The sequence below is a fragment of the Seriola dumerili genome, unplaced genomic scaffold (genome assembly GCF_002260705.1).
Source record: "Seriola dumerili isolate Sdu_G_001 unplaced genomic scaffold, Sdu_1.0 BDQW01000807.1, whole genome shotgun sequence".
In the NCBI taxonomy this organism is placed as follows: Eukaryota; Metazoa; Chordata; class Actinopteri; order Carangiformes; family Carangidae; genus Seriola; species Seriola dumerili.
In genome coordinates this window covers 2,077,000-2,101,639 of record NW_019175062.1, presented here as the reverse complement: position 1 = coordinate 2,101,639, position 24,640 = coordinate 2,077,000, and the positions used below count along the sequence as shown (strand labels likewise).

The window sequence follows — 24,640 nt, the reverse complement described above, 5'->3', positions numbered from 1 at the left end:
TTTCTTAAATTCAGTTTTAATTCTTGGCTTGTTCAGTTCTTTTCTGCGATACAGATTTTGCCATTAGCATTCATCAGTGACAGCAGCCATTAAATCTTTCTCAAACTCTGTTCTGGAAGCTTCCAGCACGCTTGACTTGTTTTGATCAGCAGATGTTACCTCCACCTTTCCCTGAGGTTGATGTGGTCATTCATATCATGTGTCGCAGTACATGGTGTGTTTGCAGAGTGTCTGATTCATTATCGTACAGGATAATGCTCAGCTCTGAACATGGCTCACGGTGATGGCTTCTCTCTGATAGTTTTGATTTTCAGTATCTGCTGGCTTCTGCATCATGATTTCATCAGCTTTGAGAAGTCACAGACACATCTATCGTGTGACTTTTGTACTTGCAAAGCTAATGCATTTTGCCTAGCTCTAAATGTACAACAATGTCCGGTGATCTAATACAGACTTTAAAGGGACACACCACTGATTTTACTTTTAGAAAATCACTTTAACCATCATAATGAGTACTACTCAGCCTATAAAGACAATGTCTCCTGTGTCATGTCTGAGAAAACTAACTGTGGCAGTGTCATCAGGGTTATCTTGGATTTAGAGAATACAGTGTTTTTGGAGCTTGACCCATAGTGGGGACTCTCTGTCTCCATATTATATGGACGTGTCATTCTAAATTCCTGGAGTGACCCTTTAATAAGCATTTGAATGTCCCCTGGGCAATATCTCTGACAAGATGGCATAATTAACTGACAAAATATTTATGACATCATATAAACTTCATATAAAAGTTAATAGAAACACATTGATGATGATTTGTTTTTTATTTAGCTGTGTTTTTTGGGAATTTTATAGGCATCGCGATGACAAGGAGTTCAAAACTCAAAAATTCAATTTCAAATTTCCCAAATTAATAATAACAGTTAAATTATCAAACAACTCAAATAAGTGCAGCAGCATTCATTTTCCAATTTGACTGGTTATGTGGTTATATGTTGTACATCTACACGCTACAGGGCAGGGACAAAATGCACATGAAATTGAGTTGAATTAAATAACTCATATTTATCATAGCTGTGGTTTCATCTCAGTTACCACTTTTACTGCTCTTACTTCCTTCCAGTTAATGACCTCAGTTCCTCTGTGTTGATGCACTTTTTGATGCACAACTGATACTGCAGACAAGCTGTCGCCTTTGGAGCTCTGTTTGTTGTCTTGTGTTTTAAAAACCTGTTATTCTGACTGATTAACCTCATTAACAGCTGAGTCATTCTGCTCTTTGGTTTTCAACATAATATAACCTACATTTTGAGTAGAGTTCTGATACCGATACTAGTATTGGAAATGCCTCCATTACTGTCTAAAATACGGTATTTGATGTTGGCTAGTATGTGAGTCTATGCACTGATCTGATACCACGAAATTTATTAATAAACTTTATAGCTTCACACTCAGATAAAACAGCAGTTTTGCTGGAAATCAATTCTTCTTCAGTGCTCTAAAATAGTAGCTTAAACAGAAGTTCTGGCAACTACTGTTTTTGAGCAGCAAAGAAGAATTGATTTCTGGTAAATAGTGTAACTTTAGCCATTAGCAAAATGTCAGCAATATGGCAATTTAGGTAGGTCTTCAAGAACGATTTAATGTCCTCTGAAGTGATGGATAGGTGCATGTCGGTGTGTGTGTGTGTGTGTGTGTGTGTGTGTGTGTGTGTGTGTGTGTGTGTGTGTGTGTGTGTGTGTGTGTGTGTGTGCGCACGTGCGTGTGTGTGTGTGTCTAGGAAAGGAGTTGTTGTACTGTGACCTATTTAGAGAACACGACTCATCAGTGCAGCATTCCCACACATCCTGCAAATCCTCTACCATTTTATACATTTTCTCCTTGTGATTAAAGAATTATGTAAAATTACTAAAATGTTCAAATGTCTTTTTATCTGTAAAATATTTTTTACATCCACACATTGTTGTCATTCTGAGAGTTTAACCGTTAATTTGCAACATCTGGCAGCTGGAGTCAGGAAACAAAATAAGGTCCCAACCGTGTTTTTTGTAATACTGTGAATTCTGCTCAGCTTAATAAGCTTTTGACTCCAGCCCTGTCCTGTCCTAAATATGAATCCAAACAAGAACAACGAGAGAACAGTTGACTTAATATTTAGAAGCAAATATTCATTAGTTTAAAAAGAACAAAGCCTTTTCTTCATCCATCATCATGCTTAATGGTCTTCATCACTTGCCCCATTCCCACCAAAGCAGTAACGCTGGTCACACCTGTGTTGTGATCTCTGTATGGGTCAACTCCACTGGGACCCGACAGGCTTTGGTGATAAAGCATCTCCATCAGTGGAAAATTAAATGAAGTCAGTGTTCATGTCATTTATTTAAAACAAAAAAAAAAAAGACAGTAAGAGAAGATAATGAAAGTGTACGCATATGGGCAGGTGAAAGAGGGACAGTGCATGTAGATAGAAGTGAAACTTAAATTTGATTTCCTTTTTTTCACTCTAATGGTTTGGTTCATCAGTGAAGTGTGTAGAGCTCCACCGCAGACTGTATCATACAAACATTTCCAGTATGAAAGTAAGAGCTGAGTGTGCTCTTCTCTCTTTCCTTGAGTAGGAGTACAGTACCTAAGAAATTTGGTGTGTGTGCATATGTGTGTGTGTGTATGTGTGTGTGCGTGTGTTTTCCTCATTTTTCTATTACCTGCGTCATGTCATGTTCACATCATTCCACCTCCTGTTTCTGCTGATACTAGAGCATCATGCCACAAACACAAATGCTCCATGGAGGCCAAAAAACACATCAGTGCATCTCCTCATGTGACTTCACATTAGTGCTGACATGTTGTAATTATTTGAATGGCTAAAAAAAATATAATTTCCAGCTATTTTTTATAATTGATTCATCTTTTAAGGCTACAATATGCAAGTTCTGTAAATCAGCTCTAGAAGGCAAACCACTCTGCTCCTTCACCCTGCTCTGTTATGCTCCACCCAGCCCTCCACCCTCATCCCGCTGAGTTCTCTGTCTCAGCTGATGCAGGAATCAGATGCTTGTTAGCCTGAAAGTCAGACTTAGCCATGTCTTACAGCAGTTAATACTAGCTTACAATGTCTGTGCCAGAAGTGTAGAAGACCAGAAGCATTCACATATTGATTGACAGCTGTGAGCTCCCACCCCTGACTTGGGCCTTCTGTGACTGGTTTCAAGAACAACACTCACTCAGAAACTTTGGGAGGGAAAATCTCTGCCCTGCATTTTTTTAATCTGACAATTGATTGATCAATTTAAAAACACTGATTAATCAATTCTAAAAAAAAAAATAATAATTAGTTGCAAAACTACAGCACTGTCAGTCCAGAAATCCATCAGTGTTCAAAAAGCAAATATTTGACCATTACCTTGATGTTTTTTCTTGTTTTTTTCTTGGCCACATAGATAATGAGTTTTTCTGATGGTTTCTGTTCTCCTGGCCACTGTAGCTACACAATTCTCTACTGCTGGCCCTTTTCTGTAGTCACCATCCAGCTGTATTTCCTTTGCTGTATTACAAAAGCTGATTTCTTCTTCTTTAGCTTCCCCTTACTCAGTGGGCCCTTTCTACCAACTATCATGTTACGTTGGTGTTACTTTTTTGCCAAAATGACAATGGATGAGCTCCTTTGTCACTGGCAGTAGACTGCATGTGAGATGACACAAAGCAGCAGAGAAAAGCTCCTCTCTCTCTTAATTTGTCAAATTTGTCAAAAATGCTTCTTCTGGTGTTTAATTTATGAGATGTAAATCCAAACTGATTTCCAAATATAACTCTCTCAGACTCTGTCTGGTCCTAGGGGTGGGTGAACCGATGATCTTATATTGTGGACGATCTTACTTTGGTATATGATCTACTTTTCAGAAGAACCATACAGATAGTGTCATTAAAAGGTGCTTTATTTAGATATTTAACTTTAAAAGTTCAATCACTGCTAACCAGCCCACTGTTAGCAGTTCAACAGTTAGCTGGCTAACTGCAGCTGGCGACAACAGCCTCTGCGAGCCGTGGGACGAAATACAAAGTGGGACAGGCCGGGGCAGCGACTGATCTTCCTAATTAAGATATGTACATGTTGCACCTCATACATAAATAAATAAATAAATAACAGTGCTGGCCAAAACAAATATTCCATACAAACTAAGCAAAAGGTGTGATTGGTTGTGACACAATTTGTAAACAGAAGACAGCATCGTGGGCGAAGAATAGCGGCTAGTGGACATACACCCGAAAGAGTCAAAGATACAGATCACAACTTCCGGTCAGGACTTTCAGAATACAGTCTGACTGGGAAAAAGATGCAGAGATCTGTGAGTTGGGCCTTTAGCCTTAAGTTGAAGGAACAAGTTTTGTGTCCAGGCGACCATATGCACAAGTAATCATGTGATCACATGAGATCATATGAGTTCATCTAACTCTGTGGGGATATGCAGATTCTGGATTGCGTTTCTACCAAGAAAGATTGTCATATAATGTTTGGCCAGATCGCCCTCCCCTATCGGGTCTGTCGCTCTCCCTCTCTGACCTTCATCAGATAATGGCCTCCTGGATGACAAAGCTTTAGTGTGTGTGTGTGTGTGTGTGTGTGTGTGTGTGTGTGTGGGAGGGAGCCTCTCTTAATGATGCATGAGCTCCATCATCCCCTCTTCAGTTCCTTTACATTCTGCTGCACTTCTCTTTATCAATTATTCACCACACACACGTGTCACACACACAGAGCAGTGGAGGATGAGCTGTGTGTTCATGGAGACTGATCTTCTGCCGACATTTTTCCATGTCTGTCCTCTTCAGATACTAATACTGCTGGGAAGCTTGTGTGTGTGTCTTTGTGTGTGTGTAAATATGCTTTGTCATTACATCGTCGTTGTCTTTATTTCTGTGCAGATCCATCCATGTGTGTTGTGTACTGACAGTAAGTGAACGTGTCTCTCATCTGTTCATCCACTCTCCTGCTGCCTGTCTGGAAATACACAGTGACAGAATGCTTTTTCCTGGCACACTGTGGCAGATGTGACCTAATTGTGGTTGAGTGGGGTGTGTGTGTGTGTGTGTGTGTGTGTGCGTGCGTGTGTGTGTGTGTGTGTCAATGCCATTTTAGAGGGGATGGAGGAACTGTCATTTCCTTAAGTGTGAGAGGAATGGGAGCAGCGATCCATAGATGGCAGCCACGCTTTGTGTTTGAAGTTGCTGAGTTAGAATCAAATATCTTAAATCCAGAACTGTGAAGTCTCATGTTTTCATCACTGACATGTGTCTGTGTGTGGATGAATCCAGCACAGGTTTAATGGTGCAGGTCTGCCTATCATCTGCTTCACTGAACACAGTTGGACTTAATGTACCTAAATGAACTTCCTGCTGTTCTGTTATTTGTAGTTTTTATGTCTTTCATTAGCAATTATGAGTCAGCAAACGGCAGGTTCTGACAAATCTGGTCGAATGTAATAGTAAAGACAGAAACAGTTTTCTTGTAAAGATGGAAATCAGATGAGTCAGAATCAAAGCTCTGACTGTGAGGTGTGAGTTAAAGTAGCCAGAGCATGAATCATTATTGATAATCATTTATCCTGCCAACTTTTCCTTTGTTTTCCTCGCTGACAACAACAGAAACAGTGTGGAATTGTATTTGTTCCCATGGAAACAGCAGTTAATAAAAACAGTCACCACCAGGTTCATTAATAAGAAGATCATGTGATATGACTAAAAGCTCCAGAATGTCAACTGCTGTCTTGACTTTGAAATAGTAGTTTGACAGAATAATGTCAACTCAAGGTCCACTGACTAGCTTTTTCTGGAACTTTAAACTATGTCTAAAGGACTTCATCAAAGGATGGAGTTTTTGTTCTGATTTTGCCTCCATCTGTTACTGAAAACATGTGACATGGGGTTGAAGGAGTTTTTCCAGATCTTTCACTCACATCCCACTGTCTTCATCAATGGATGGAGGAAAAATGTGAAAAAAATGATTTTGATCAAATTAAAAGATAGTCAGTGGACCTTATGTTGTTAAAGACCTGTTTAGGTTTTTATGTTTATGTGATTGAATGGCAGAGACAACGCTGGAAATATCATTTTCTGCTGGAAATGAGATAATCGTTAAATAAAGTAATAAAACATGAGGTCCCCAGAGCACACACGCAACTGAAAAATGCTGCAGACTCATTTAGACCTGTTAGTTATTAAAATGCTGGTGTTGTGATGGTCTTGCATTTTGAATCTGTTCTGAGATCTGTTGAGTTGAGTCCCTCTCTTTTCCATGGTCATGGTGATGCATCCTTTTTCAGCATTTTACCAGCCAACTGTGCCTGCAGTGGTAGCCATGGTAGCAAGCCCTACTTCATGTGTTCTGTATTGACATGCTGTAAACCTTGTCAAGGTTCCATCCTACTTCTGCATCATCTCTGCTCTGCGTCCAGGCTGTTAGTGGTGGCCATTCTCATAAATCTTTCCCATCATGCATCTATAATGGATCCAGGTTATAAATGCAGCATGTACAGTGGAGACTCTCGCCTCTGATGGCTGATCACACAGACTCTGCGCACTGTTGCAGCAGTTTAATTTTCTGTGAAGAGTAAAAGGCTGTTAGGTTTGCGCTGTTGATGGATTTATATGTGAGAATCTCCCTTGGCATGGTAAAGTGTTATCCTCTCTGAGTGTGTTTACTCTAGTGTCCCCGTTCTGACCAGATTTTCCCAGTATCCCTGTTGCGCACATGTAAACGATATAATCCTGGTTTCAGAACCTGGATAACCCCTTAGTGGGCCTTCAGACCAAAACCAGCCCTGAGAGAAATACAAGGAATTGTGCTGGTGGAGGCGTGTTGTTTCAATTACTGGTCAGACAATGAACTAGAATTCAGGAAGTTCTGAAGTCCGAGTATCTGAGTACTACACAGTGGTTTATAGTACTATGAGATACAATTTTGCAAGTGGAAAGTTTTCATGGTGGCAGTTATTTGATCTTTTGTCATGATGATTGTGTGCTAAAAAGTAGACATTCAGTGTTTGTGGCACAAAGCAATTCATCCGGAGCAGCACCTTATCAGATGTTGTTGTGGTCTGGCATGACACTGCCTTTCTTCACTGGAGCCCTCTGCACAGGCACTCCTGACGCTTTGACACTCAAATGAATTTGTAGGCTGTGTTTTTTACACAGAGCTAAAATCTGTGTGTGAAAAAGTGGATATACAGAAGCTATTTGACCATCCAACAGTTCTGAAGGAATATAGTGGTCTCTTCAGATATGGGCTGCGATGCTATGGCATGGTAACATCTGCATAAAATGAAAGTGAATGTCTGACAGTGGTTATGCAAACGATAAATTTGATTGTTGCTCTTGTGTTCCATTGCTGGAGAACAGACAGAGAAGCTCCTGTAAATTCAGCAGTCTACATGTAGCCAAAAAAATATATCATGAGTCCATCCACAATTGTTGATGAGGCTCAGTCAGTTCAGACACAAAAGGTTTGAGAAATAAAATTAGATAGAAACAGATATACATCAGAATCACGTAAATACCCAGGTTATTTATACAAACATCATGTCCTGAATTTGATCTGAAGTGGGATATTGTTGTGTGTTAGCACACTTACTGTCAGTGTGGTATTCTAATGATTCTACTGAATGGGATGCTGGTCAGGACTCAGTCACTTACTAAAATAAATACCAATAATTTCTAAAATAACATGCAGCAGTGTGGCCTGCGTTGCTGGCTGCATGCTGCCACTGCAGGCTGGAAATGTGATATGTATAGACAGACAGAAATAGAGCTGCAGACACACACACTATCATGTTTTGCTTGCAAGCACAATGTCCTACTGCCTGCTGCCTCCTGTGGATGTGTGTGTGTGTGTGTGTGTGTGTGTGTGTGTGTGTGTGTGTGTGTGTGTGTGTGTGTCTGTCAGCGAGGGGGGTCACAGCGGTCATGTTTCTCACCTCTAATCTCTCATCTCTCTATTAGACTGACCGGGTTATATAACCATAAATGATGGCCGCACTGAACGCCGCTAAACACACACAGACACACACAGTGTATACTTGACTGATGTACTGATATTAAAATAAAAAATGAGAAGTGATGTGGTTGTAAAGAAACTTCAAGACTACCTCTGCACAGTGATGAATGTAGCTGTAAATAGCGTGAGTGCATTAGAGTCACATCAGCACGCACAGATATTAAGAGGAAGTATGGAAGCCACTGCTCTCTGTGTTGTATGTGCAGTAACAGCTGAGCTCAGACCGCAGGCTGACAGACATCATCGGTGTGTGTGTGTGTGTGTGTGTGTGTGTGTGTGTGTGTGTGTGTGTGTGTGTGTGTGTGTGTGTGTGTGTGTGTGTGTGTGTGTGTGTGTGTGTGTGTGTGTGTGTGTGTGTGTGTGTGTGTGTGTGTGTGTGTGGGTAAAAGAAGCAACATCAAAGTGGAGTGTTCTGCCTTTGAACTGTCAGACTTCCTCTGCTCATTAATTTATTCACCACTCTGGAGCTCTCCTTCTATGCCCTGCTCTCTGTCTCTTTCTCCTCCATCCCTCTCTCTCCCCCTCTCTCTCTCCCTTCATCTTGTTTTTCTCTCTCTAATCTTTTATGTTGCTCTGTCATTCATCTTTCTTCCTTCTTTTCTCTGTTTCCTCTGGTTTACAGCATTTTTTATATGAAATTGCAGCTCCAAAATAAACAATACATCTGTTGTTTATTACATATTTATTGCAGAATTGATGAATTCTACAAATCACTTACCCTAAATTGATTGTGATGTGATGATTTGATCAGATTGCTGATAGAAATAAGCTGTCCTTTTGCTAACCATGTTGTATGTTTTGTGTGTGCAGGCGTTTAAGCCAGTGGTGGGGAAGAGCCTGTTGTCGTCAGTAACAGCAGTGGAATTCTTGTTAGACCAACAGCTGGACTTCCTTTCGGACCATTCAACCTTCCAGCCATACCAGGTAATAATCACACTCACGCTCATGAATACACCGAATCACTGTCAGGCCTTGTGAAGTAGCTTGCTGTGCCTGATTACTACTGATTTCTGTTTAAGTAACTACCACCCATACAGTGCCATATATCTGGAACAGATGCCCACCAGATGCAGTGGCTCCAAATAGTATTCACACCCTTCACTTTTTGCACACCTTGTTGTTTTAATGGGTAAAATTGCCATTTTGCCCATCAGTCTACACTCAGTGACCTATGATGACAAAGTGAAAACAAAACAAGTTTTCAGAGATTATTTGCAACTTTATTAAAAATCAAAAACTGAACTCTGTCATTTACAAAGCTATTTAGACCAGGTACAGCAGGAGCTCACCTGGTTAAACACATACCACGTGTCAAGGCTGGGCCCTTACCATCAACCCCCCTCTCTCCCTGTGCATTACTTGTCTACCTCTATTACCACTATCAAAAATAAAAACTGAAATGCCGCCCTCAAAGGTGACCAAGAACCAGCGGTAACTCTAACAGAGCTTCAGCTGTTCTCTGCAGAGATGAGAACCTGCTGGAAGGACGACCATCTCAGCAGTACTCAATCAGTCAGGCTTTCATTGTAGAGTGGATAGACAGAAGCCACTGTGAGTAAAAGGTATATGCCAGCCTGCTTTGAGGACTCAGAGGATGAGTGATTAATAATTAAAAATCACTCTTTGCTCAGGCACCATTGACTAAAATGAACATATTTATTCTGGGCCCAGGAACAGACTCTGCACGTGAGAAACATAATAGAAACTGCTATTCCCCCCACCAGCTTATTATGCCAAACTGCAATGAATACAAGGTCATGGTTAGTCTCTCCTCACAACAACAAATTCCAGTGAGAACCGCCTATCTTCAGACACTACAACCTTCACAACTGGACAGTCTGGCATCAAAGGTTACAACCATCGCTGTGAGTTATTACAAAACCAAGTTGAATAATGATTCAACAATTATTCGTACACATTTTGGTAAATTGTACTGAGGAGCAAGAGTCTCTGGTCTGATGAGACAAAAACTGAACCCTCTGGGCTCCAAGTTCTGTGTCTGGTGAACACCAGGTGCTGCTCAGCAGCAGGGACAGGGAGACTAGTCAGACCTGAGAGAAGGATGAATGCAGCCAAATACAGAGAGGTCCTTGAAGAAAACCTGCTCCAGAGTGCAGGTGAGCTCAGACTTGGGCTACTGTTCACTTCTCAGCACAACAATGAGCTGAAGCCAACAGCCAAGACAAGGCTGGAGTGGCTTCGGGACAAGTCTCTGACTGTGAGTTGACCAGCCAAGGTCTTGTAGAGACTAACCCAGGAAACTGGAAGCTGTAACTGAATCAAGGGGCCTGAATACTTTTGTTCATGAGAGATTTCATCTTTTCATTTTTTTTTTATAAATTTGCAACAATTTCTAAAAACATGTTTTCTTTTTGTATCCATTTATAGTTACAACATAGTAAAGTGAAGGGGCCTGAATACTTTGTGAAGCCACTGTATATCTAGTAATTCAGTAAAGCCATTTGATACAAAGATTGATTTTAACTAACAGTATGCTTAGATATAAAGGAATACAGGGACATTTTAGGAAACATGCTTATTTTCTTTCTCAGATTAATAGAATGGAAGATTAATACCACTCTTAGGTCTGTACGGTAAATATGAAGCGACAGCCAGCAGAGAGTTAGCTCAGCTTAACACAAAGACTGCAAACATAGGGGATAGCTAGCCTGACTCTATCCAACAGCAACAAAATCCTCTAAAGCTCACTTATTAACACATTATATCTTGTTTGAACACTTTTGTTCAAATGAGATATAACATAAAATGAGAATTTTCTGTTTTACAGGTTAGTGAAACTCAGTTTAATGTTTTAAACCATTTAAATATAACTATATATATCTTCTATAAAAATAGACTAAAGGATGGCTGGTTAAAAAGAGCATCCATCATATTTTATATGACCTTTGGCTTCAGAAATGTTGTTAGAAAGCACAACAGAGATGCCTCCATTCTTCTTCATGCAGTATTGCTTCCGAAATTCAGTTTGGTTTAATCGTATTTCTTAGCTTGTTAGAGGAACTAAATTTGCTTTATCTACTTAAAATGCAGCCATTCTTTGGAAAGTTGAACCAGGTCTGATTTTAGAGGTAACTAAAGTGATGGTTGAAAGAGGTTTAAAGTCAGCCTTGTTAATTAGTACCTATGTTTAAAGTTTTTCTACAATACAGTTATAAGATAAACCATCATTTAATGTAAGAGCAAAGTTAAGTTCATTGACCCAGACTCACCTTTTGTGAGACTACATGAGTTCTGTAACCAGAAGTTGCTTCCCGTGACATTGGCAAATCGTTTTGCAAAAGATGTCTGATATGTTCTATCATCATGAATTATTAATACACTTCCAATATCATATGTTATATGATCAAAGAAGAGGCTGTCTGCATATCCAGAGTTTGTTCCAATCTGCAAGGTCATTGTCAAGCGAACATCCCTGTGAACAGAGACAGGCTGTACACAGACAGAGTCAGACAAAGGCTTTGGAGCTAGGAAATTGCAGTGTGCAGATTGTCTCTTTTTTCCCTTTGTTGCTGTTTTTTGTCCTGCACCTGTACCCAGCTGTGTGCACACTGTTCATCTCATGCATACCTGTGGCACCTGGTATTGTTGATTTCAGAAAAATGTAAGAATTGTAGAGATTGTGAACTGTTGTACTTCCTGCCAGCCTATAGCTGCTTTACAGTTGAATGATGGCACATGTGTACATTTGATGGTACATACATTTGGTTTGAAAGGAGGTTCTTGGCTGTGCTGTCTCATATCACAGCTTTTAGCTGCAGAGCAGTTCACACATGAAAGAACTACCTGCGATCTTGATGTGAATAAAAGGCTTCTGTTAAAACAGAACTGTGACTACGTTGTCTGTTGGCAGATGTACACATTTTAACTGGATCTTATTAGTTAATGAGGAATTTGTCATTCACAATTAGCTCTAGGCTGGATACTACAGCCATGGAGTATCATTGTCCCTAGAGAGCAGCCAGGGTTGGGTGCTGTGCTCCATATGGATCTGACACTGCCAGGGTTTAATGTGAACACAAAGCCAACACATGCAGCCACAGTCTGTTCTCTGACTGATTTTACACTTCTCAATACTGACTCATAATTTACACCCACACATCACACATATTAATACTGACGGATACACAGACACACACTAGATACTGTAGCGCCACAACAAGCAGTATTTCATAGGGATGTATACTTGTGTTATGCGGCTGTGTATTTAATTAGAGTGTGTGTATGTGTGTCAGAGCTCCGCAGCTGAACACAGCTTGTATTGTGCTGGCTGGAACACTGTGTTCCCCTCAGTGTCAACCAGACGGGAAGACTGTGTTCCACACTCTGACCATCCGTCATCAGTTTGTGCTTTAGACAAGTCCAAATACCAAGAGTGAGACACAGTTTCTATTTTTTCATTTGATTGCAGCCAATCAGAAGTCAAATCCACTGTTGCCATGTCTTCTGGTGACTCATGCTTTGAATCAGTGCAGTAGTTTCTGTGTCTGTTCACTGTGGCCCGTGCACTGACTCTGTCATGGCCAGTTACCATGGGTGCACTGTGTAAACTGATGTGATGAACGTTCTGACATTGTATTCTGGTGGCAGCAGAACATTGATAGTATTCCAGGAGCTTGATGATATTGGTTAGTTCTGGTTGGTTCTCTTTAGCTAGACTATCATGACACCAAAGTGATATCCAAATGTAACGTGTCATAATAATTTATTTTGTAATTATTCACAGAATAAGTGCAAGAAAATGGCTGTCACTGTGGTCACTGAGCAACTGATAGGGGAGGAGAGAAGACAACAGCCAGTGCAACTCTGGCTTATATTTTTTATATTTTCCTTCAACCTGGACTTAACATGCTTAAAAGGCTGCAATTTGTTGAACCTAAGAAGAACCTACACATAATGGTTTGAATTTCAGACATGGTAGTTGATGAACTGGAGTATAGTGCTGTGGGTTGTGAAAAAGAAGACATGAAAGACATGTTGGTGCATATATATAATATGCATGGAAGATGATATGGCAAAAAAGTTGTCAAGTTATTTTTGTCTTTCATATAAGCCAAGCTGGTAGAGCACATACCATAAAGGCTTAGTTCTAACCTCAGCGGCCCGGGTTCGATCTGACCCGTGGCCCTGTGCTGCATGTTACCCCCTCTCTCTCTCCCTGACTTTCCTGTCTCTCTCTCACTGTGGCTACCAGAATAAAGGCCAAAAAATGACAATGTGGATACATTAATCTTTCTAAAAACAAACATGGGAATTGAGTGAATGTATCAATAGTTTTCACTGCAGCAATATACAACTTATATACTTACATAATACAACTTGGATTTGTTGAATTTTATGCATTATTATGTCATCCAATTTGAAATTATGGACAGTTTACCACTGGGTTACAAAGTTACACATATACAACTACACGTTTATGTTTACAAGTTAAATTCATTATAAATTGGAATAGATCCAATGTTTTTCATGTCTGGGATAAAGCAGATGAAATGGTGAGTTTGTTGTGTGGTGGTAACTTTATTGCCTGTTCTTAGTGGATCAGTGTATGTGATGGTGTTTCATGTGCTTGCACTGTGCAGGCTTCACACACAGCTTCAGGGGATAAAGTGAGTTTATTTGCAGTATTTTATCTGTTTGTTGATGTTGGAGATAATAGTATACACCACCAATAGGTTTCATGTTGGACTTTGAGCAGGACTCATCTCATCCACTTCTGTGGCCACACTCTGAGTCTAAAGTCTCGCCACACTACTGGCATCCTGTCATCTCATTTATCCACTACAGCTCTTTAAGTCTAAGGTTGTTGTGACCATTGAGCCGTTGCTTTCTGTGCTGGCACAGTTTCCATAGTGGGTGTCCTCAACTCTTCTTTTTATACCAAAACAACAGTAACTCAACTAACACCACTGCCTATTTTGGGAACAAGGCTACTCATTTATAAATAATTGTTGTTTGATTGGTTGGAAATACACTGCTGCTCAAAAGCTTTGGAACGCCTTAATTTACACACTGTGATGTCTCACTGCTTCAGAAATTAAAGCATAAAACAGATAAATAATATATCTTAACCTGTGAAGCCCTAGGGATGCTGGGGGTTATGCCTCGCCTAGACAGACATACCCAAAATAGATCAACAATAGCTCCACAACCATCAGGTCCGTTTGTAAGAGCTTGGTCACTATGGATAGGTAAGACCTCAGAGAATTCATTGTATGTGTCAATAACATTGTGACTGTTACTTTAGCTGAGTAAATTGTGATAAACCTAAGGAAAAATTACATTTTTTGTCCTCACCTAGAATTAATCTTAAATCAGACAGTGGATAACACCATGATAACAATGGTCCCATGCACTAGGATGTCACTGATTTCATTCAGGAACTTCATGACTACAACTGTAACAATGTAGTTAGAAATACCACAAAGCACACAAACTCTACAAAAGTTTTAGTAGGGACAGGGCCAGGTGGACTCTCCATTTGGACACTTGGATAGCCAAGGTACCCAAAGTGTGCCATAGGGGTTTTTTACCTCTTAAAATTAAATCTGGCTACACAATACTAATGAGTTCCACTACAGGAGGCTATGTAAACACACAATACAATCCTTAGCCACTTCATTTACCCTATGCATCATCAGATTCTGCCATTGTGCACAACCATTTTGTGTAAAAAACAACTAAATTGTATTATTTTGTCTCTATTTTGCCTCTGAATCTCTTCCAGGACATCTAAATTGCTATATTATGTTGGTTCTACTTCGTAGACATTGTAAAAGTGAAAAATAAATATAAAACATACGATATACAAAGTTCAAAATACAATAAAAGTTGAATCGGCCGTGCATCCCATGTAAAATCCCAATCTGTGGTGAAAGTCTCTTGTCCTTATGCATGGGGGTAGTATCCCGAGGAAGCAAGTTCTGTCGGGGGAAAAGAATCATGGAATCTCTAAATTTAATCTAGATTTTTTACTCATCCATCAGCTGAATACACTTGTGACAATAAATATCAAACATTGTTCAGAAAGTTGGTCCCAACTCTGTTCCCCACTAATGTGTGTCACTTGCAGGTTGCTTTGCTTTCAGTTCATCCTACACCAGCTCTGTGGGGTTCAGGTCGTCATTGTCTAATGTTGTGGCTCATTATCTCGGGGTAGGATGAACCAGTCTGTCTTCCTCTGCTACTTGTCTTGTTCTTACTGTTCTGACAGTAATATACAGTCCTACTTCCTGCAGTACGGTGTTGTCCTAATAATGAATCAGAGAGTGTAGTGACACAGTTTGTTCCAACACTGTCTCTGTACAGACAGAAGGTTGTAGGAGCTGTTCACATTAACTGTCGAGGCTTCATTTACCTCCACTGCTGCAGGAAAGTTCACCAACTTCTTCATCCCTGAAAAGGCCTCTTTTCTATTACCAGTCTTTGACTAGTAGTGTAGCTTTGGTTCTGTGATTTAATTGGTTGTTAGTATATTGTCAGTGTTACTTATATATTTATGCTTAGTTTCTAGCCTTCCTATGGAGAACAGAGAATAAATAAACTGATATGCACACCTATGGTCAATCATGAACTACAGTCAGTTCTAGCAGTCACTCTCTGATGGTTTTCTCACCAGTGTAAGTTCTGACACAGCACAGTCAATCATTAGTGCTTCAAACACTGTGACACCAAGAGGCCTTTGATTACACTACACAAAAACAAAAAGATCTAAAAAGAATATGTCCTCTCTTTGGACAGAGAGGACTGACAAAACACATTGCAGTCCACAGAACACAAACGCAGTGTATTATGTAACACTGCTCAGACCCACAGCAGAGAAATCTGCTAACCCAGGCTCCCTAGGAACAAGATGGCTACATCACACCCCAACGTGTTGTGTTGACAACAAGGACCTCCATGTATGTGTATGTGGAAATGAGACTCATACACCAGGCTATATGGTAAATATTACAAAAGCAAGTAGGTCATGGTGTGTCATCTATAGTTGTGGTTAGGATTGGCAAGGAGGTAACAGCAGTCCTGTTGTACATACCTACAGAGAAGGTGTTGATATGTAGTTCTGTGTTTCCCATTCATTCCTAACAGGAGGTAAACTGCCATGCAGTCGCTGTGTTTGTGTTCTGTCTGTCACTGTGACAGAGAGCAGGGATCACAGTGAGATCACAGTGAGCTGAGGGTTTGCAGTGGAGCTGGTTTCATTAGATGTGTTACTAAAAAAGCAACAGATAACTAAGTCTTTCCTCAACTTGTGTCACGTTGTCTTCACTCTCTCCCCTGGCATCAGCCAAACCTGACCAATTACAGCTTTTGTTGTCTCCATGTGGTATCTCTATAGCAACTGTGCCCTGACATGTGTTTACACTCATGAGGAGGCACATGCTACTACTGTGTAACTACAGAGCAGTATTTCAATACAGAACTATCTCTGTTAACTGTGTAGACGTGTTCGTCTCAGCACAGTTTGCTGGTTACGGTCATGCTCAGCGGCTGTACCACCTCTGTCACCACATCTCAACACCAGACCACCGCAAAGAGCTCACTGTTGTGTTCAGTCCCATGCAAACCCCAGACAGTGACAGTGAGTGGTCATGTCATCCCACTTCAAACAACTAGTATCTTCAAAGACAAGCTGCAAAATATTTGCACTCCAAAGAGCATCATGGGTAGATGAAGAGGACATTAGTAAGCAGTAACAGAATGCCCTCGTCATATCCTGTCTGTCTGATTTAAAAAAAAAACAACAAAAAAACCTTTGTTTACTTTACTTTGCACTGATATTTTCAGTCTGCGGTCTTCTGCGTGTGGGTTTTTGCTGTGATTGTCTGAAGGTGGATATTTAACAGACTAGAGACATTTACCTAAAAGGTCAAAGTTCTTTGTTGGCCATAAAAGTGCTCTAAACTTTTTATCAAGTATATCGTGTTTTAAAACTTTGTATCAAATTTAACCCTAAATATAAGTGGATCTCACTCACAGTTCCTGTTGTGTACCGTATTTCTTAGTGTAGCTCCTTTTCAAAATAACTATCACACTCACTCAAGTGAAGAAAAGTGGCAGCTTTACTCTCTCTTCCTGGCACTGCTGACTCCAACACACACAAACACACACACACACACACACACACACACACACACACACACACACACACACAGATTCCTCCATTCCAGCTCTCTGTTCCTCTGCCCGCACAGAGCTGCCCATTCTTCTGAGGACCTTTGAACCCCACAGAACAGAAAAAACAGTCTGACTCTCTCCCGCTCACACACACACACACACACACACACACACACTCTCATACACACTCAGAGCAGTGAAGCCATGGCCACGCCCCTCTCTGTTTTTCCAGTTGGACAGGAAGACTGGAGGGAGGAAGAGGAGGGAGGAGGGAGGGAGGGAGGGAGGGAGGGAGAGGGAGTGGGCTGCAATCTGTTTGGCATAAACGGTACAATGAAGTCACTGTTTAGTGGGCCAACCCAGCCTGCTGCTCGTGTGTGTGTGTGTGTGTGTGTGTGTGTGTGTGTGTGTGTGTGTTGAGGCTGAGGGACGGGAGGTGGAGAATAAAACTGTTAGTGCTGACTCAAGAGTTTGACCAAACCACACACACTCTTAGTGCAGTATGTGGACTGAGTTCCTCTTCATACCAAAAGTGTTAGTGGTTACAAACATTTAAAAAAAATGAATGTATTCTTCTTTCTAGTCGAGTCAAAATGATGTAAATGTCTATCTATACCCTCTATCTCTAACGTGTAAAAACACCCTCCGCCCTCAGAGAGTCACTACTTGTAGTGGCACTGGTGTTGTAGACATTGTGACACTATGTCTCATATTAAATCAAATGCTACAGTCCAGTTGTAATGATGTTGAGTTACTTATGATCGATTTATTGTTTATTGGTTATTGACATGTGCTTTAATTTGAGCTCTTGACTGGATAGCTGTATCCCAGTGAAATAACAGTTGTGTGTTTAGATTCTTCAGTGTGATATATTAACAAGTGAAGTGGAACAGAGCTGCAGTCGATGAATAGTCAGATCACAGAACATAAATTAAGTGTCAACTATTTCAATAATCGATTAATTGTTTTCAAGCAAAAATTATAATGGGCTTTGGATGATGATGTCACCTCTATGCTACTGTGATGAGTATTTCTCAGTCAATTAATTGAAATTGAAAATGTAGACATAGAACAAAGGAAAAATTAATAAATTAAATTGCAAACACATTCTTTGAAAATGCAAACAAAGTTTTGCCATCTGATATTCAAATGCACCTCTCAGATTCATGATATTGCCATTACTTGAATCACAAGCTTTATGAAGCTTATATGATGGGAGGGCTTAGCTGATCAAATCACAACAAGTACAGGATCATCAAAAATATTTAAGATTAGAAGGTTTTACAGGAAGTGGAGACAGGTGGATTGAGATACGGAACTAATGTGTGCAGGAAAACTCTTGAGCCATGTTTTTCATATCTCAAGAGATAACAACAGTTAAGGCGGGGACACAGATTTCTATTATTGTACTGTGTAAATGATACAGTAAACAATCCCTTTTACATTTCTAGCTTTTCTGCTAGTGACACAGATTTGATATTGTTTTCAGCTGCATCTGCAGAGGGGTAATATGTCTAAATGACGAGGACACTGCTGTGAGGAGCCAAGAGTTGGAGGGAAGCAGCAGCTGCTACACACACACACACACACTCACACACACTCACACACACACACACACACACACACGCACACACACACACACACACACACACAGGCTTTTCTTTAATGCTTTTCAGCTGACAGTCTTGCCTCAGTGGAACTTTGTGGCTTTCTGCCCTGCAGTACTCTAATACAAAGCGCTCTCTCTCTCGCTCTCTCTCTCTTGCTCTGTGTGTGTGTGTGTGTGTGTGTGTGTGTGTGTGTGTGTGTGTGTGTGTGTGTAACTGTCTGTTTTGTCCTTTTTCAGATGAAATTTGTTATGTTTACATGTATTATATGTTCTATAAGTTGTCAGTATATACTGAAAACTAATTGTAAAAATGTCGTTTCAAAAATAGTCTTAACTAGAGTTCCACTTTCAAGCTTTTTCCACAGCTTTCGACCACATATCACAGTCTTCCTCAGCAGATGCTTGTACCCTAATAAATACACACAGAATATAAATACAAACATATGATGCAAATATCAAACAGTTACTTCACATTAATACATCAACAGTGTATCAAACAAAAACCGATTTATCACGTTATTGTGATATCAAACCATTACTTTGCTATTTTTACTTCATTTTGAACTTTCTTTGGGAATTCTAAATTGTGTTAAACAATTTTGAATAATCAACATTTGATATTATTTTCTGCTCACATCTCATTTTCTGGTTCAAGCTGTGAACATAATTAGGTTTTCTATCAAATCTGATGGTGTGGGTGTGGGTGTGGGTGGGTGTACTGTACTTCTTCATACCTGAAAGCACACAACATACTACATCTAAAAATGTTCATCATTTCAGTCCCTGAGCAACTATATCAGTTTTAAAAGAATAATGACATCAGAAACTCTCCTGCAGTTTGCTCCCTCCTGTTTCAGTCTCATTATCTCCATGGCAACGAGCAGTGGCCCTGAGAAGACGTGAAAAGAGGGGTGTTTCAAGTCTTTAACAAGCCATCTGTCTTTGTCTCCATATATATGTGAATGTGTGTCATTTTTTGTTGATATGTGACTAATTATCTGATGCACAAGATGTCCTCATGTCACACTGTAGTTTGTGAACCTTTGTTGTACTCGGTGGCTTTAACAAATAGCCTTCAGTTATAGAAATAGTGCAAGGAAAAGCTTGAAGACAATAATTAAAGCTGTTATCCACAATGTATTTTAATGAGTAGATTATAAAGTATCTTCATCTTAAAGCACAAAAGAAATCCCATTTATTGTTGAACTTGTTCTGTCCTAGTTAACAGTGTTATTAAAGTTCATTCAAAATGGCTAGAGATTAGTTTCACCTTGTGGTTGTTTACTGTCATGCAGTGAATGAGCAGCAGAGGCAGGGAGAGTCGCACTTCGCTGGCATATCTTTTACCTTTGATTGAAGTAAACACTATACAGGGAAGCAGCATGCCAAACGTTTTTATACTTGTAGAAGATTTAATGAGTAGTTAGCTGCTGAAATAGTAAATTGGCTACACTGGCTGTGTCTGTACATCTGGAAGACAAATTAAGATGCTTTTGTTTCTATAAATAATACGACACATTTTTTTACATTGGATTCACTTCATGTGAGTGGAATGTGAAGTTTGGTTACTTTTAGCTATTCATTAAAACTTTTTTAAACGTGAAGGTAATTTAAAAGTACTGTAGTTTCTTGGTATTGTGTTGAATTTATATGATATGATGATATAAACCATGAGATAATGTGTCCCTGTCAGATTTGATCATACTCTTTACTGTAGTATCATCACTTAAATATCTCTGCCTGCATCAGGTCATTTTGGACAATATTGCAAATTACTGAGCAGTGAAGATGATTACATGGTACATTCCTGTAAGGTTACTTTATCCCATGTATATCAGTTTCCTGATATGGAATAATATGCTGTATACTGGGATTGTTATGTGTAGCTTGCCCAGCTCTAACTCTCTAACTCTGTTTGAATCACATTTCAGTCATAGTGAATCACACACAGTGAATATCGTGCACTTGATTCTGTGCTCATATTCCCTTTCTCTCCAGTCTGTTGAAAATAGACCAATAGGTGTTCGCGGTGACCGTGTTGCCATGGTAATGCCTTTTCTGTGCATATCATGTCTGAACAGGCCTATGGTGAGCCAGAATAGATCGCAGTGGTGGAAGCAGAAATAGACTCACAGGCGCATACATGTGTTATTTTCTGCCAGCGTAAAGCTAAACATAGTTACCGCAGGACAGTGAGGGCTCCAAGGCTGCGTAAAAGTTCTATTAATATCACTGTCACTACAAGAACCTCCAGTTCCACTGTTGACAGAATACCTTCAGAATAAGGATTTAATCCTTCTCTTTGCTAAAGTAAGTCAGCCTATATTCTATCTATATCCTATAGCCTATCTGCATAAGGGAAAAGATTAGTTAAGATTAGTCAGCTGTATGGTGGACATAGAGATTGGTAAACAAAGCCACTTATAGGCATTTTACTCTTTTCTCCTAAATCATTCTGATATAATTGATACTTGAAAACATGATAATCTCCTGTTATAGACTGCTGTATGATACTGTGTGTCACTAATTTTGATGTGTAGATACTGAATCCTAAATATACGTCGTAGAGGTATATTAAAATCCTTTTTTAATGTGTAATGACAGCTTTTTCAGCTTTATTCTGAGGTGACTCTAGGGTTAGAAGTACCATTTAAAACCTAAATCACATCATACACATCAGGATACTCCTTTCTTTCATCACTCTTAGGCGGTGTTATTGATTTATGATTGGCATAAGAGTGGCAAGACAAATAATGAAAGCTCCAAATTGTAAGAATGTATGAGAGACATGCTGACCTCTGTAGCACTGCATTCTAGTGTGCTATTTTTAGTGTGTATGCTGGTTTAAGTTGGAGCTGGACAAGGCTGGGGAAACTAGAGCACTGCAGCAGCAAGAGAGAGAGGCAGACAGACAGAGACAGGGAGAGAGGGAGAGAGAGACAGGAAGGTGAAATGAAAGACTCACTCTGTCTGCTCTGCTTCCTGCTGAGTCTCTGTCTCTCTTTGACTCCTGCGGCTCGAAATTGTTCGGGCTGCACTTGACTGTGTCCCTTCATGTCATGTGGACTGTAGAGACAAATGTGAGGCATTCACATCTGAATTTGGATTCTATAAATTTGAATAAATATCTTTGTTAACTAGGTAGATAAACCTTTCTTTTGTTTGCTGTGGTGATTTTCTCAGTAGACAGTAATGCGAGTTGGTTAACTGAGATGATTGAGTGGCTGAACAAATCATACTGGTAATATTTTCCAACTGTAGATTCTTTCTTTCCTCAGTAGTCAGTCTTAGCACTCACTTTCTCTTGAAGGCAGGAAGTTCCCACTCTTTCACTTCTCCCTCTATGCAGAGAAGGTCAACAGCTACTCTGTGTCCGCCCATCATTAGAATGCAGACAGACCACTGACCTCGTCCACTGCAGGAACAATGTCCTGCTGTGCAAATCTGTGCATTATTTGTGAAATATGAACCCTCCTACCTGCTATAATACTTCCTTACTAATACAGTGGTGATGTTTGGCTCAGTGTTTTATTCTGATGATTCACCTGTGATGCATCCATCACCTTGAAGGCTGCCCTAAAATAACCTCTTGAACCATGTGTGCACACACAAATACAGACACACACCAGGAAAGCTGAGTGTGCTACCAGTGTGGTGACAGTGGTTTCCTCTTCCTCATTCTGTTCTCTGTCAGTGTGCAGTGTATTGCTGCTTTGTGTGTGTTTGTTTTCGAAGTGAGGATATAGAATAGTTTCTAGTGCTGCTTTCTTCCAATTTTTCACCCTGTTTTGCCTCCCTCACCCTGTGTGACCTGGAGTGTGAAACAAAGGCAAGTCTTTTCAAGGCTGATGGTTTGTCTGTGAGCTGTTGTGCATGTGTGTACAGTATGTAAGGCTTTATTTGTTTTTGGATCCATAGTGAACACCAACTGTGTTGTGTGTATTGATATCACTGTACCTCTCTAATGTATTTAAAGAACACGGGTCTCTCTGAGTAGTTAGTAGCTGTTGGCACATTGATTTTACAGATCAGAATCAAAGTTTAGTGTCTGTGTTTAAAGACCTTTCACTACTTATTGCTACCAGTTGCACAGCAGAAACTCAGCTTTTCACTGACATTGCTACTCAGTACCGCAGGGTCTGCACCTGTTTCTAGTGGACTAGGTGTGCAAGTCTTCTTAAACTTGGTTGTAATGGAGCTATTTGTAAGTTTTGCTATTGCTTCAAAGCAACTGTTTATTTACCAGTCCAGAGGAAACGTTGCGAGTTCAGCATCAAACTTCATTCCTTTACTCACCAACAGCAGAGAGAAATGCCAATGTCAACTCTTGTCTTTATCACATGTTTTCTTCTATTGAAGTTAGCATGCTAACCAGCTAGCTGTGGCCTGTCTTAAAGGGGAACGTATTATAACCTTGTCTTGTAAACACAACTATGGCTGAAGCTCTTGTCAAGGGAACCACCGGCACCTGCTTCCAGCAAGAGACCATGTTCAGCAGCAGAGAAAAGTTACAAATAGCTCCATCAAAATGCCTGATTATAATGCTTCATAATACATTTCCAGATTGTGTGTGATGATAGATTACACATATTAATGTTGTTAAAATATTTTGACTGTTAATATTCTCGGGATGGTGATGAGCAGACGATCACCTGTTAGATTCTCACACTTGCAGAATAAATGTGGGTGGGGAAAGTGAAAGAGCAGCACTTGCCCCTACCTCATTAGCACCACTGAAGCAGTCTTGAGCAAGGCCCTGAACTGCCCAACGCCCCTACTGCTTCTTACTCTCGGTGGCCAACTGATCAGACTGTGGTTGTACGGGTCAGCTTGAATGTGTGTAACTGTGTCATGGTTGCATTCCCCCAGTGTCTTGCTCTCAATGAAACTTCTCTAACTATATGATGTTGAAATAAAAGAAGTGGCAGAAAGAAATCTGAATTTTCATTCAGTGTCTTAAAACAGAAACAAAAGATATGTCAATTACAGTACCACATTGTGTGTGTGCCATTGAAACACAGTTTTAAGTGCTAACAGAGAGCAGAAAGGGTCAGAACAGATGTTTAACCAGCTGAGACTCAGCAGAATCAGGCTCTGTCCAGACGATTCATGAACAGCTTATTCAGATTTACCTCTTTTACCTTGTGTATTTGTGTGTGTGTCTCAGGATGAGGTGGACAGTCAGAACCCAGTGTTAAGAGACAACCCTCAGCTCCATGAAGAAGTGAAGGGCTGGCTGAAAGACCAGAAGGTGCAGGAAATTTTCATGCAAGGTGAGTTTTTATTATTCTTTTTATGTTGTGAAATATAAGTTTGTAGATTGCATCATTATCACAGTGTATTGTGTATCATTGTAAAACATTATGGCTGTTGTTTATTTGTTAGAGTTTTTCTCAATACTATTAGTTCATCATGTTATGAATCACCTCATTACTGTAAGTAGTAGTAAGTAGTTACAACATGAGGAACCTGCACTAAAGTCTTCAGCTGTGGGAACATAACATTGTGACAGTACTGTTTCCTGTTGCTTCCAGGTCCCTATTCGTTGAATGGCTACCGTGTACGTGTGTATAGACAAGACTCGGCCACCCAGTGGTTCACTGGCATCATTACACACCACGACCTCTTCAGTCGAAACATGGTCGTTATGAATGACCAGGTACACGCACGCACATACACACACAGTTTTCACCATATGTCTTTAAAATGTGTGGATACAGTTTATATGTTACTGTACAGTAATATACTATTATTTAATGGATAAATAGATAAATAATTAAGTTTAGCTGATATGGTTTTACTCACACTAAACTAAACAGGACAATTCAAATACATTTTTTATGTCTTCT

The 24,640-nt window shown here is 40.0% G+C and overlaps 1 protein-coding gene across 1 annotated transcript in view; it reads left to right on the top strand.

Annotated features, from left to right (window-relative positions):
• The window catches only part of jmjd1c (jumonji domain containing 1C), a 122,510-nt gene that overhangs the window by 66,340 nt on the left and 31,530 nt on the right, over positions 1-24,640 (top strand). The window contains exons 3-5 of the mRNA XM_022766033.1: positions 8,858-8,971; positions 23,959-24,064; positions 24,326-24,450. Of these exons, the coding sequence (XP_022621754.1) occupies positions 8,858-8,971; positions 23,959-24,064; positions 24,326-24,450 (345 nt within the window). The remainder of the gene's footprint in view (positions 1-8,857; positions 8,972-23,958; positions 24,065-24,325; positions 24,451-24,640) is intronic.